Source organism: Ambystoma mexicanum, chromosome 9 (assembly GCF_040938575.1).
Source record: "Ambystoma mexicanum isolate Mex_15411 chromosome 9, UKY_AmexF1_1, whole genome shotgun sequence".
NCBI classification, from domain to species: Eukaryota; Metazoa; Chordata; class Amphibia; order Caudata; family Ambystomatidae; genus Ambystoma; species Ambystoma mexicanum.
Window position 1 is genome coordinate 994515346 of NC_090931.1, and position 13481 is coordinate 994528826.

General features: G+C 42.4%; 1 protein-coding gene across 1 annotated transcript in view; it reads right to left on the reverse strand.

The window, feature by feature from the left end:
• Positions 1–13481, reverse strand: part of LOC138488874 (dynein axonemal heavy chain 11-like) — a 2478284-nt gene that overhangs the window by 2345731 nt on the left and 119072 nt on the right. The window contains exon 4 of the mRNA XM_069616234.1: positions 1185–1418. Within this exon, the coding sequence (XP_069472335.1) occupies positions 1185–1418 (234 nt within the window). The remainder of the gene's footprint in view (positions 1–1184; positions 1419–13481) is intronic.

The window sequence follows — 13481 nt, forward strand, 5'->3', positions numbered from 1 at the left end:
TCAAGATGGCAGCTTCTGCCACTCAGGGGTTTCAGAAGGTGGGCGTATACCATGTGGTAAAGCCCACTTGCCGAGCTCCCTGATTGTCTGAAAGCTTCATATACGTCACATCCCAGATTATATGGAAAACGTGTACCTTTTTAACAGTTTCATGTTTGCTTCGTTTTTATGGCATTGCATTATTGTAATGGTCTGAGCAGCACAGTTATGTAGGTGCCTAACTGTTTGATGCTAGTTTACAAATCCGGGGGGAACCTACACATAATCTTGGGATTTCTTCCACGCCCGAGGACACGTCCCCTATAGCCCAGGCATCCAGCATTGCTGCATCGTGATTTATATCATTCTGAAACTCGGATGTCTTCTGCAGCAGGTGTTGGTTACCGACTAGGTCATACGCTTTGCTTTTTCCAAATCTAGCATCTTGCATTGTCCCTAATAACACATACAAGAAGATTTACATAGTGAATGCAGTTCTTTGCCTGCCACCTACGTGTTGAAGACCATCAACGCATAAACAAAGCACTGGCAAAGCTAAGCATATTGCCCTTTCGATAGGCAGACATGTTTACTCATTTGTTTTTAACATTACAACTTTTATATGTTACAATGTTATGCAAAATCATCCCAATGAAATTAGAAATTTAGAATGATTAGTCTTTACATTTTCTTTACGAAGTGTTTAAAAGTGCGAAGAGTTCAGTTACTTTAATTCCGCGGTTGGTGCTTAGAAATCAAGTTTAAGACACGCTTGGTTAAGAAGTTATGATTACACTACGAGCTGCCTAATAGCAGCAATTAACCCATTACTATTCAGACCGCTGTTTTCCATGGCGATATGGTGGATTAAAGTCACCTTAAAGTGATTAGTTTACTGAGAATGGGTCACTAGTAAAGCTACTAGTTATATATGCATCCATGTGACAAATGTTCGTCAAGATCACATTTAATTTCCACCAATAGATGTTTTGGTTTTTTTATCCTACGCGTGGCTCTGAGCTAAAACTAGCAATGACTCATACGGAGTCTTTATGTGAAATAAGCGAACTATTTATGCCTAGACTGTGTATGTTTGACCCACATTGATTTTTAAAGTAGACAAAAAAATGAAGAAAGGCGATATTGCTGCTTGTTATTTTATGTCATCTTAAATAAACTCCAGGCACACGTCCACGTTGTCTTACCTGCTTGCGGTTGTAATCTTTTAGAGCTGTTTCAAATCCTTCTTCGAGGCGCTCAAATGCAATGCCTACATCAGCGACCCACCAGATTTGGGTGCCAGTTAAAGCTACTTGGGCAGAATAGTCAAACAGCCACTGGTCCCTTGCTTTGTCCTCATAGGCTGCGACTGCATCCATGATCTCCAGTCGGACAGATGAACGCATGGCTTCTTCCAAATTGCGTAGCCATCCTTCCGCCTACACAGGAAACATCATGCAAAGCTGTTAGACAGAATACATACCACAAGTAGGACTCCTAGTCCCTTATTACGTAAATTGCATACAGAGCACAAGTCTTTTCATGGCGCCAGTTATCACATGGCCTATTTTTTCCAATGGTGCATTTTCAGTGGTGCCAAGATGGATACAAAATGGAGTCGTTCTGCTGTGAACGTGATGGGTGCATTAAATAAAATGCTCGGGTGGGCTAGCTGAGATTTCACCCTTGCTGTTAGAGGGTGCAGCACTGGCTTGCATTCTTTTTTTTCGCCAGGTCCCCCAGGAAGGCAGGGTATGGGTCTTCAGCCTGATTTTACGACAGCAGTTCAGCGCACAGCAGTTCGTCTTTTACATCGTGCATCAGCCCACTCCCATGGCCGCAATTCTCAAATTGCTTGTATAGCCCCAAATAGTGTGCCCTTGCTCATAGTACAATCTACACGGAGACACAGATTGTCTTCTGCTGACCATAGTGAAACTGTCTGAGTAACAAACTAATGTAAAACAATCTTAAGTAGATTTAAAATTGTCCAATGAACAAAGTACACTCTCAGTAAGTACAGTGTGCATTTCATCTATTGGAGCTCGACCGAGAGAAAGTATTGGTTGTGCTGTTTGAAAGTGTGTTTGAAGTTACTTGAAAGCAGCAACCTTTCCTGATTTAAATGGACCTATTCAATATGTTAATCCCCATAGATGTCTGATCACATATCACCCACTTTAATAACTACAGGGGTAGCATGAAGTTCCCAATTTATTTTATATTGTGAAAAAGGGATAGCTTTACCACAATATAAAAAGACAGTCAGTCTTATCCTGAGCTAACTTTCTAAACAATTACAAATCTAATGCCAGACTATTAATCCATCCTACAATATCACATACAAATGGGATAATCTATGAGTTTGGGAAAGAAGAAGAAGCTTCCCTTCTTCTTTCCCTATACTGAAGATCTGATCACGGCCATCTTCCTCAGCAGCACCTCTCTGGCCGCGGGATCGTGCAAGACCAGCACCACTCAGCAGCACCTGTGGACCTAAATTGTAACCGATAGACCTTTCTTACTAGGAGAGCTCTGCCAGTAACCTGGGATTCAGCTGGTGAGTCCAAGAAGGATTGCATAACTCAGAGGAACCAGAAGCCTCCACCTTCGGAAGGGCTCACACAAGTCTGATGTTTTTTGCCCACCGGAAAAAGTCAGGTGCCTCAAGTTTAATATTAAGGAAGCACATGGACTCTACCGTGTTATATCTTATCGCCAACGTTCCTTGTGTGCTGGCATCAAACACCAGCATCCTCTGTTTGTCGTATCGGGGGACGTAATCCACGGTATGCCCTTGGTTTGCACCTACATAAATTACAGGATGGCCTCTATAGAGGTTATGTGTGGTGGGTCTTCAACACCATTAATTGGAGACTCCAGAAGACCAATGAAACCTTCACTCAATCCCTTCCCTCTATTCCCATCAGGTGGGAATGTGTCTGTTTGTATGCTCCTTTCGGAGATAAAAGGCTCTGCAAGACCCAGTTATTTAGGTATCAACATTGAAAGTACAGGGTGGCAATACTGGGTTGGTAGGGGAGTGAGCTATATACTGTTGCCAACCCTCTCCAGGTCCTCTCCCTGTGGTCCTGGTGGGAAAAACACAGGGGGAGGGGGTTTCTCAATCCTCCCTCCATGACTCACTGTTCGTGCACCTGGCAGCAGGCTCCAGCATCTCATGGCGTCAGCTCAGCCCGATGCACATACCCTCTACAGGATCAGGGCACACGGAAAAAAGCATCAAAACTCCCAAACGGGGGCGGCAACTTTTACATAGTCCTTCTAGGTTAAGTGAGCATTCATTGTCGCCATCAGGAGGCACAAGCGCTCCATTTCCCCCCACCAGTCTCGGAGTAAATCTTAAAATCAGTCATTCGTTGCACTGCTAACTGCGCCCCTCCATCCTATTAAATTATTAATTTCTTAATTTCCTTATTTTATCTGGGAGTTATTTGACATCTTATGTTTGTATTTCAGAACAATCCAAAATTGGTCCTGCCTGGTTAGCACCAGCCCCCTTGATTGGTAAAGTGACCTGACTTCAATGCTGAATTGATTTCTATTTTTTAACTTTTTTTTATTTATTCAAAATAAGAGTTTATAATTGCCCTGATGTCAACACGTGTTTTGAACCTTAGGTCGTCATCAAGACAGGGCTTTACATCATGTATAAAATTAACATCAATTGTAATATGCAATAAACATTTTTGAAATTATGAACATAAAACAAAAGAAAGACAAAGAATTAGGGTTGGTATGGGGAGGATTGGTAGAATGGGAGAGACAGTAAATACATAGATTTGCATTAATGTTGGTCAACTATTCCCAACACTTTCACCCTTCTTGTGCTACCTAGTGGCAGGTACTCCAGTGAGTCTATCACCATTAACTATTCCGTATCTCTATCTCTATAGTGATGTCTCAGTTACCTAGTTAGATGCAAGTGCTTTCCCCATTGTGTTTGTATGCACTATCCCCTGTTATTCACTGGACTGTTAGTAGTATTCATTTCATAAATTGGCCATGTGCCAGTCCCGCTCGCCCGACCTTCCATGCATCCATGCTCTATTGTTGAATCAGATATTGGTTATATACACACATGCATCAGATATCTCCCCTTTGCATATCTTCATTGCTCTATTCCATAATATTAGTCAGCTGCACAGTTTATTGTCCTTTAAATATTCCATTATTCCATCCTGTAAACCCAAATCACGAGTTATTTCTCTTCATTATCTATTGCCCTGTGAGTTGCTCATACCTCAGAATTGTTGCCCTCCACTAGGGTATCCTATCTACGTATTGCTTGTCTCTTGTAATCATTCAAATTATTGTTGTGTCTACTAGAGCGTGGTGCAACATGTTTAATACATTAGCATTCAATGCTCATCACCTAATGCGGGAATGTAAGAATATAGGTAATGTGTCCATTCAGCATCCTATATGCAAATACTGTGATCCATTTTATTGTGTTTCTTAATACTATACATTCATAGGATATAAATGCTGGGTTCAATTCCTTAAACATTTCTGTGTTTGATTATTTCCACATACTTTCAGCAGTCATTAGTATCAGTTCCGCCCATTAATGCATTCCCAATTTTGCCATTACATACCATAATTAAGGTTTTGTTAAAATACACGCCTAAAGAATATTAAAATAGCTGATGATATACTTGCAATTAATGTGTTAATATTATGGCCATTTAATATAGAAAACCGCCAGGACAGTGCTTACGGTTTGAGAAACCTGTTAAAAAAATTCAGACAAGTTCCAATTTTAGACTTATATTCTTTACTGGTTTGTTCCCAACACGTGTATCGACCTCACAAGAGGTCCTCCTCAGGGCGTTTTATATGGTACAGGAAAATCCATTCTTCAATCGATTCTAATGTTGACTGATTTGGATTTGCCTGTACTATATAAAACTCCCTGAGGAGGAGCTTGATGTGAGGTCGAAACAAGTGTTGGCAACAAAACAGTAAAGAATATAAGTCTAAAATTGGAACTTGTCTGAATTTCTTTTAAACCCATATTTGGAACAAAGATATTAACTTTAGGGCATGGCGCAATTGGTTTGGAGCCTGTTTTGATGCATGCAATCGTGTAGGTTTAGGGGTCACCTTTCTAGACCAGTGCTTGTGTCACAACCTCGAGGTGGTCCCTGTGGTAAAGCTGGCGCTGTGGGCCGAGGGTATTCCTTCCTGCAAGACCGGGCCATGCAAGAAAGCGCCATTACGTCTCTTGCAACAACAGTCTAGGCTTTCCCGAGATAGCCTCCACCAGGAAATGGGATGGCATTTAGTCGCCATGTTCCTCGATTCAGGTGCGTTGCAACCCTTTAGCTTTTCTGCCCACGGGTAAAACGCTAAGGCATCACGCTATCCTTTTCATTCTTATCCTCTCCCTTTCTCCTCCCTCGTTTTGCTATCTCGCAGCACTCTGCTTCCTCAATTGCTCTGCTACCGAGTAGCATTTTTTTTCCTTCCCAGCTCCTTTGCCGGTTCTCTGCTTTCCCGATTTCATTCTTCAGCTGGCGGTACTGCTCTATTCCAGACCGCTGCAGTCTTTCTGGCTTTTCCTCCTGTTGGCCAGTTCTTCTGCACTGTACTCTTGGTGCACGCACTGTCCCTGTTGTTCCGCATTTGCCCGCATGGCATCTCTGTGCATGCGCTACCTTAGGCAAGCTACTCCAGTGTTTGCCTATTCCTGTGCTGCTGTTTCCCTGGAACCATGCTACTTGGGTGGTTTTCTACTAGTCCTTACCACACTGAGCCTTGCCTATATCTATCTCCAGCTGTCACACACATCGGACAAGCTCACTGTATTCTCTTAGGCAAGGGCCTCTGTTTACCTTCAGGACGATCCTTTCTTCCAGCATTCCATGCTTCTTAATCATATTGCATGATAATCAAGGAGTATCTACTAACAGCCATAACATACTTTCTAGGAACCTGAGAATCCTTCTACAGAGGAATCTCCTTTCAGCAAGGGTTTTTGTGGCACAGTTCTTTTCCCTCTACTTCAGGAAGCTTCCACCCCAATCGCCACAGTGAACCTCCTTTTGCAATCTCAGGAAGTCGCGGTGGTGGCCAGAGAGGATAGGCCCTACCTCTACAAGGACTGTCTTTGGGACAAGGTCAGTACGAGATAGACAAGACAAGACCTCACGAAAGGACAACGAATCACCATTTTCAGGTGAGGATTCTGAGAGATTGCAACACCAAAGAAGAAGAGAGATGGCTCAACTTCAGGAGCTTATCAATGTGGTGCAAGGGCTATCAGCAGAACTTCAGACTCTAAAGGTGGAAAACAATGCTCTAAGGCACATGGTTTCAGCCAGAGATGCAGTCCACACAATGCCCCAACTAGAGCCCTTATGTCAGGAAAATTCAATGCTACTCATGGCAAATTGAAGGAGTTCCTGGATGCCTCTAGGGTTCATTTTTTGTTGCAGGAAAATACCTCCGCCCCCGATAAAGCCAAGATTGGTTACATGATTAGCAACAAGACAGGGAATGCGCTGTCTTGGGCTACACCTCTGGTTATAGCTGGGACCCCAGTGATAGCCACATACCCGGCCTTCATACAGGCAATAAAGGGCATGTTTGAACGTCAAGAGTTGACCTACCACACCCATGAATCCCTTCTGGATGTAAGACAGGGAAATCAGGATGTACTCGCCTACATCACCAAGTTCAAAAGACTGGCACAAGGGGCGGACTGGGTGGAATCAACTCAATAAACTATTTTCCACCAGGGACTAGCAGAAAATATCAAGGATGAACTGGTCCGCATCCCATGCCCTGTGTCTCTTCCTGAACTAATTTCCGTGGTCTTACAAATTAAATTCAGACAGCACAAAAGGAAGGAATAACGGAGGACGATGAAAGGACCCTCACAAACAGTCCGTCCCAGTCTACCTCTACCACCCAGAGATAACCTACAGCCGGATTAACCTATGCAGGTAGGGAACACTAGAGGGATAAGCAAGTGTTGTGAGCACAAGGGTTTCCTCAATTTTTTAAAGGGGCTGTGGTATGTGAGGAGAGATGCAGCAGAAAAAAAAAACGTACATATACCACTAGCTACCCACCTCTAACACACCGAAAGGTGGCTACTTGTCAGAAATTTACCTCACAGTAGGAATTTCATAGGATTATATCGCCCACCATAGACAAAGAAATGTGTTTAGCATATTTTAATTATTATATCAAACAACATGGTAAAACAACATAAAAAACCTATTTCCAGCGTTCGTTATTTGTAGAAACACAAATGGGCGGAAGAAGCAGACACCAAAACATTTGCAATGTACAATTTGCGTGATGTTAGTAATGGTGTATTTTGATCGCATTTTCAATTATACAACAACATGGTATAATAGCGTCAACATTTGAATATGTTTCTAGGGAGAAGGACAACACTGTTGCAGTTTAAAGCTCCTCAGTAAAGTCCAACGCCCCGTCTTCAGGATGCGATAGGTTAAAGAAACACGTCACACTGGCAACATGGTGCCTATGTGTCAGTGTAGTGACCTAAAAAGATAAATAAAAATTGTTTTACTCAAACATGATAAAAACGGTGATGGTGGTGTTTGTGTGCATACAAGACAAGTAGCCAGGTTGCTAACCTTAAAAGTGATTTCTTTTGGTGTGATGGGCAAAGCGATTGCATGAATCAATTTAATTGAGGCGGCAGACCAGTCCGTCTTAAGAATTCAAGCTGTAAATCAATACGTACATTTATTTAGATTTTTGTTGAAACAAGTAACATATTGAACCAACAATAGTTACATTTTGATATATGAATCAATCATATTTACCACTTTATGTGTAAGGCAGGGATTGTTGTTTCAAGTACTGCAGAGAAATTTCAGTGGTGTACCGAGTTTCTATGGTATTCCGGATACTACAAGTCCCAGAATGCATCATGGAATCTAAAAGAAATGCGAAAAGCCTTTCAATTTCACAGGTTTCACCTGATTTACGTTTCTTTCAAGCATTTAAGTGGCAGGGAGTAACACTTACTTGGTCATAATGATCCCCAAGGCTGTCTTGCATTGTTATATATTGGGTTAGATATTTTAAACCGCTCGCGTGTCAGTGAATGGCTCTGTGTGGGAGACAAAGGCACCAGAGAGTACAATTAGACTCTCTGTACGTTTTTGAGCAACAATAAAGTGTGGCATGGATTTCAAAGCAGGCTTACCTGTCGTGTGTGCATTCGCCTTCACAGAATCGCTTTACCCCGTGGCTTTTTCCTTGGTTGAATACTGGTGTAAGCCAAATGTCATTCGTTGACATTGAAAGAGGACGGCCAAGTCCAGTCCATTCGTGTGTCTAATAGAGGAAGGACTTTCCTCAGAAATTAGAAAGGGGTCGGCCATTTATGAGTGTATATGGATCCTATGAAGGTATAATTAACACTGCAGTAAATAATGATCTGCTTTCTAGTTCTCAGTAAGGGGGTGTGTATAGTGTGTCAAATACATTTTTTCTTATAGAGCAAATTTGTGCACACAATGGTTATGCATTATATGACAATTTTAGACAAGGCATCACCCTCCAGCAGACATGATAGACATAAATGGCAATGAGATCATATTTCATTAACCCCCCACTGGTTGTTTTAGCTATTAGTGGATAAACAGACTCCACTCTATGGCAATATTTAGACCGGACTGGACTGTATTGAGATTATAAATCCATTTTTGCTCCATTTTTTTAAGGAACAGATCCCTATTCCCTCCCCGTGGGTGAGCTTTAGATGTCTCAATAACAAACCAAAATATATCTTTGCATGTGTGTTTCGCTTGTAAATAACGAGCCACCAATGGTTTATCCGGAGTACCATTCCGTATGGCTGAGCGATGTTCGCCAATTTGTAATTTCACTGACCTGATCGTTTTGCCTATATAGATTAACTCACAAGGACATTTTATCCCATAGATCACCCATTTAGTCAGGAAATTTGAGAAGGATTGGTATTTCCATAGCCTGTCATACAGATCAATCTGTTTCAAATTCTTGGTCAAATGGCAGACTGAACAATGTCCGCATGCATAATGACCACTGACTGGTGGCAGTCCCCATAATGTAGATTGAATGGGTGTCTCAATGTTGTTAATAGGGTAAGTGTGTACTAATTTATCCCGCAGATTAGGCATCCGCTTGAAGGCAAATCTAGGACAATTGGGTTGAAAATCATCGGTATGAATGATTTTCCAATTTTTTAGTATCACCCTTCTTAGGTCATTACTAGAGGACCTCTCACTACAACCGAGAGACAACGGAGATGAAATAAAGGTCTCTGCATGTACTGTGGGTCTGATCAACATCTTCTATGTGTTTGCCCAGAAGTACCTCCCAGGAAGATGGGAAACTTCCGTCCTCGGACTCAGTAGGGACCAGAGACTGAGGTGTTGTTGTGAGTCCCTATGTACACCTTACTACCTCATCGGAACCTATGGACGATCACCTCATGGTACTTAACATTTTCATCTAAAACTCACCTACAGAACCAGTATCTGTCCTAGCTTTGTTGGACTTCGGAGCAGCTGGCATATTCATGGACAGCACTTGGGCAAAAGATATCCACGTTCCATTGTAAAAGAAGACTGATGTACAAACCATTGAAGGAGTGGACGGACGTCCTCTCTGTTCTGGGCCTGTTACCCAACAGATGGCTTCCCTTCTTATGACTATTAACCAACATTATGATTACATCTCACTCGACATCATAAAGGCAGCTCATTTTCTACTTATGTTGGGCATACCATGGCTGCGTCATCACAACCCTCAAATCGATTGGCAAAATAACTCGGTCTTACTAGCTTCTACCAGAAGGAATGTCTACTTGAATCTCGTCTTGCTTCGGTTCTCAGACCAGTTCTCTCCAACTCTTTGATCAATGAGATCAGTAGGATAACAGAGGAATATCGGGATTTTCAAGAGGTATTTGAGGACATGGTTCCCCGGCAATTACCACCTCATCGTCTGGAAGACTGCTGCATTGAGATCAAAACTGATGTGGTAGTTCCCTTTGGTCGTATGCACTCCCTATCGATCCTAGAGAAAGAAGCTCTCTGTGCCTAACTGGATGAAAATCTCACCAATGGCCTTATTAGGGAATCTAGATCCCCTGCAGGCGCTTCATTATTCTTCATCCGCAAGAGAGACAGCAAGGAACTTAGGCCTTGTATTGACCACTGCAGCCTATACCAGATCACCGTAAAAGACAGATACCCAATGCCTCTCATAAACGATATCTTGGAGGCGGTTCAGATGGTTAAGGTTTTTACTAAACGTGATCTGATAGGGGCCTACCACCTTCTATGGATAAGAGAAGGAGATCAATGGAAGATGGCATTTTTCACATTGTTTGGACATTTTGAATACCAGGTCATGCTCTTCGGCCTGGTAAATGCGCCAGCTTTATTCCAAAGGTTCATGGATAGGCTATTTTCAGACATTCTATTTCAATTTGTCATAGTTTATTTGGACAACATCTTGGTTTTTTCTCCTTCACTTGCCACCCACTACAATGGCTAGCAAAGAACAATTTACTGGCCTAACCAGAAAAATGCCAGTTTGAGGTTAACACAGTCTCGTACCTGGAGTATGTCCTCTCGCAACAATGGATACAGATGGATTCTAGGAAGATCTCATCAATCCTGTATTGGTTGGCTCCCAGGACAGTCAAGGAGATGCAACACTTTTTGGGAATGGCTAATTTTTACATACGGTTTATCACACAGTTCTTGAGAACAGACCTACCCATTACCCGTTTACTTAAGAAGGAAGTTCCCTTTTGCTGGGACGAAGAGGCAAACAACTTTTCTATCCCTTAAGAAAGCTTTCTGTTCTGCACCAATTCTTAGCCAACCGGACCAGCGTAAACCCTTCATTGTTGAGACCAATGCATTTCATGGAGCACTCTGAGCAGTTCTAAAGCAAACAGCAGAAGACGGGTTTGAGCACCCCATTGCCTCCTTTTCTCATACTTTAGGACCGAGTGAGAGAAATTACTCTGTCATCGAGAAGGTTGCACTGAATGGTGTCATTTATTGTTGGGGTCTCTTCACGAGTTCGAGGTTCGTACGGATCACAAGAACTTACAAGTCCTGCAACAAACAGAATGCAAGAATTCTCGACGAGCTTGTTGGGCATATTTTCTTTCGGAATACGAATCCGAGATCACCTATATATCAGGCATCAAAAACACAGTGACTGATGCAGTTTCAACCTCAATGGGAAGAGATCCGGGAAGAACCCATTTCTAAGGAGAAGATTCTGGGAGAGAAGACCTTCATCCTTACTATAACTTATTTCCTACATCAAGTCAGGGAAACACTCTTGAGGCTGTCCCTCTTCCGAATTCTCTTAAAGATAATCCTCAAATTTCTTGGAACGAGGGTCTATATTTCCATCAGGATCTTTTGCTCATCCCACACCACCACCCCAACTGAAGGTCTTGTTGTGGGGACATAATAGCCTATCCACTGGACAGAGACAAATCGCAGCAACACAGGAGCTTTTGACTCTCAAGTTTTGGTGGACTTCTCGTTTTAGAGATGTCAAGGAATATGTGGAATCCTGTCCAGTGTGTGCTGCCAGCAAGTATTCCACTGCCAAACCCATAGGCCAGCTAGAACAAGTTCCAGTACCCTTATCACCTTGGACACACATATATTTGGACTTTGTGGTGGACTTACCACCATCAAAAGGAAACACTGCCATCATGGTGACAGTGAATGCATTCACAAAGATGGCACACTTTACCCCCCTTCCGGTCATACCAACAGCTCCTCAGATGGCCTCCATTTCTTTCGGGACATCTATTGTCTGCACGGTCTGCCCATTTCCATTACAACAGATCAAGGCTCACAATTCACTTCCAAATATTTGGGAAAGCCCTCTGTATGTCCTTGGACATTGACATGGCTCTTTCTTCAGGATTTCACCCACAAACGGACAGAGAGGCTTAATCATACTCTCGAACAATACCGTAGATGCTTTTCCACTCACACACAACATTCCTGGTCTAAATTGTTTGCCATGGCAGAAAACGCTTACAACAACACTGTCCACATGGCTCCCACGATGAGCCTGTTTTTCTGCCATTTCCGGATATCATCCAATATCATTTCCTTTGGCAGTGAGCCCTCCCACTAATGTACATGCGCTTAATGACTATTTGAAACCATACAAGAAAACCATAAGACCAGCTACACTCATCTCTTGCAATCCAATGAAAGAAACAAGAAATACGCAGACGTTGGACATAAGGTCTGGTTGTCCACCCAATTTCTTCCCCAGTGGATACACCCAACAAAGTTCTCTCCTCGATATATAGGCCCTTTTCCCCATCATTGAGAAGATGAATCCGGTGGCGTTCCGGCTGAAACTTCCTGTATCCTGGAACCGGATACACCCTGTATTCCATTTGTCTCTTCTTAAGGAACACAAGCCTGACAAATATCAGAGTACCATCAACACACGTACTCCTCCTCCACCCATAGATACTGCAGAGTACGAAGTCGCTATGCTCTGTGACTCTAGATATTACAGGGGGTCTTTGCAGTATCTCATCCACTGGAAGGGTTACTCTAGACAGGAACGTACTTGAGAGCCGGTTTCACATTTACACACAAAACAAAAACCACAGGAGGCATGAGGGAACAAAGCCACAAGCAATCCCTCCAAAAGGTTAACAACATTTGATTAACATACAACAAAATGCTTGTGGGTAACAAACTCTCTTAGGGTGGAAGACTCTTCTAAACCGGCAGCCAGGAAGAAGTCAATCTAAACCAGTCTGTTTCTAAATATCACACATTTTATTGTTAATACAAAAATTACTTAAAGCAGCGGCAACCATTCATTCATTTTCATAAATCAAAGAATGGCTAAGAAACAGTGTATAAGAACAGGTGCATTGGGAAATGATCAATCACCATTCCCAAACATTATTCTGTACATAAAGTGTCATGTACTGTGCAAATCTCACACATAACCCAAACACATCATTCATACTCATTAAGTCACAATCATACAAATTCATAATACAATTAAAAAAAGCCCAACATGTTTCTTTCCTAAAAGAGCTAGATGTTATAAATCCAAGGAAATTATTTAGGGGCTACCTGTTACAGCCAAAAAAGGAAAACACTGTTGAACCTTAACATGTAACCCATACACTAGTTATGGTACAGTACACTGCAAAGCACAATCAATGTTCTATTTGCTATCCTTCAAGCGTCAGAGTCGCTTATTGTCTGAAGTGGACAAGGAGAGTCTTCCCGATGAAGAGCTAGGGTCTTAATGGGTCCAAGGAAAAGTGCAGCCCAAACCGTGATGGGACAGGTCCGAGGTTCCACTCCCTTGGTCTTGTAATCACAAGCGCTGTAGTGTGACAAAAACCGACTTCCTCTGTCGGGAATCAGAGAGCGTCAAGGCTCACCCTAAACAGCTTCAGCCAAAAGTGTAAGGCCTGA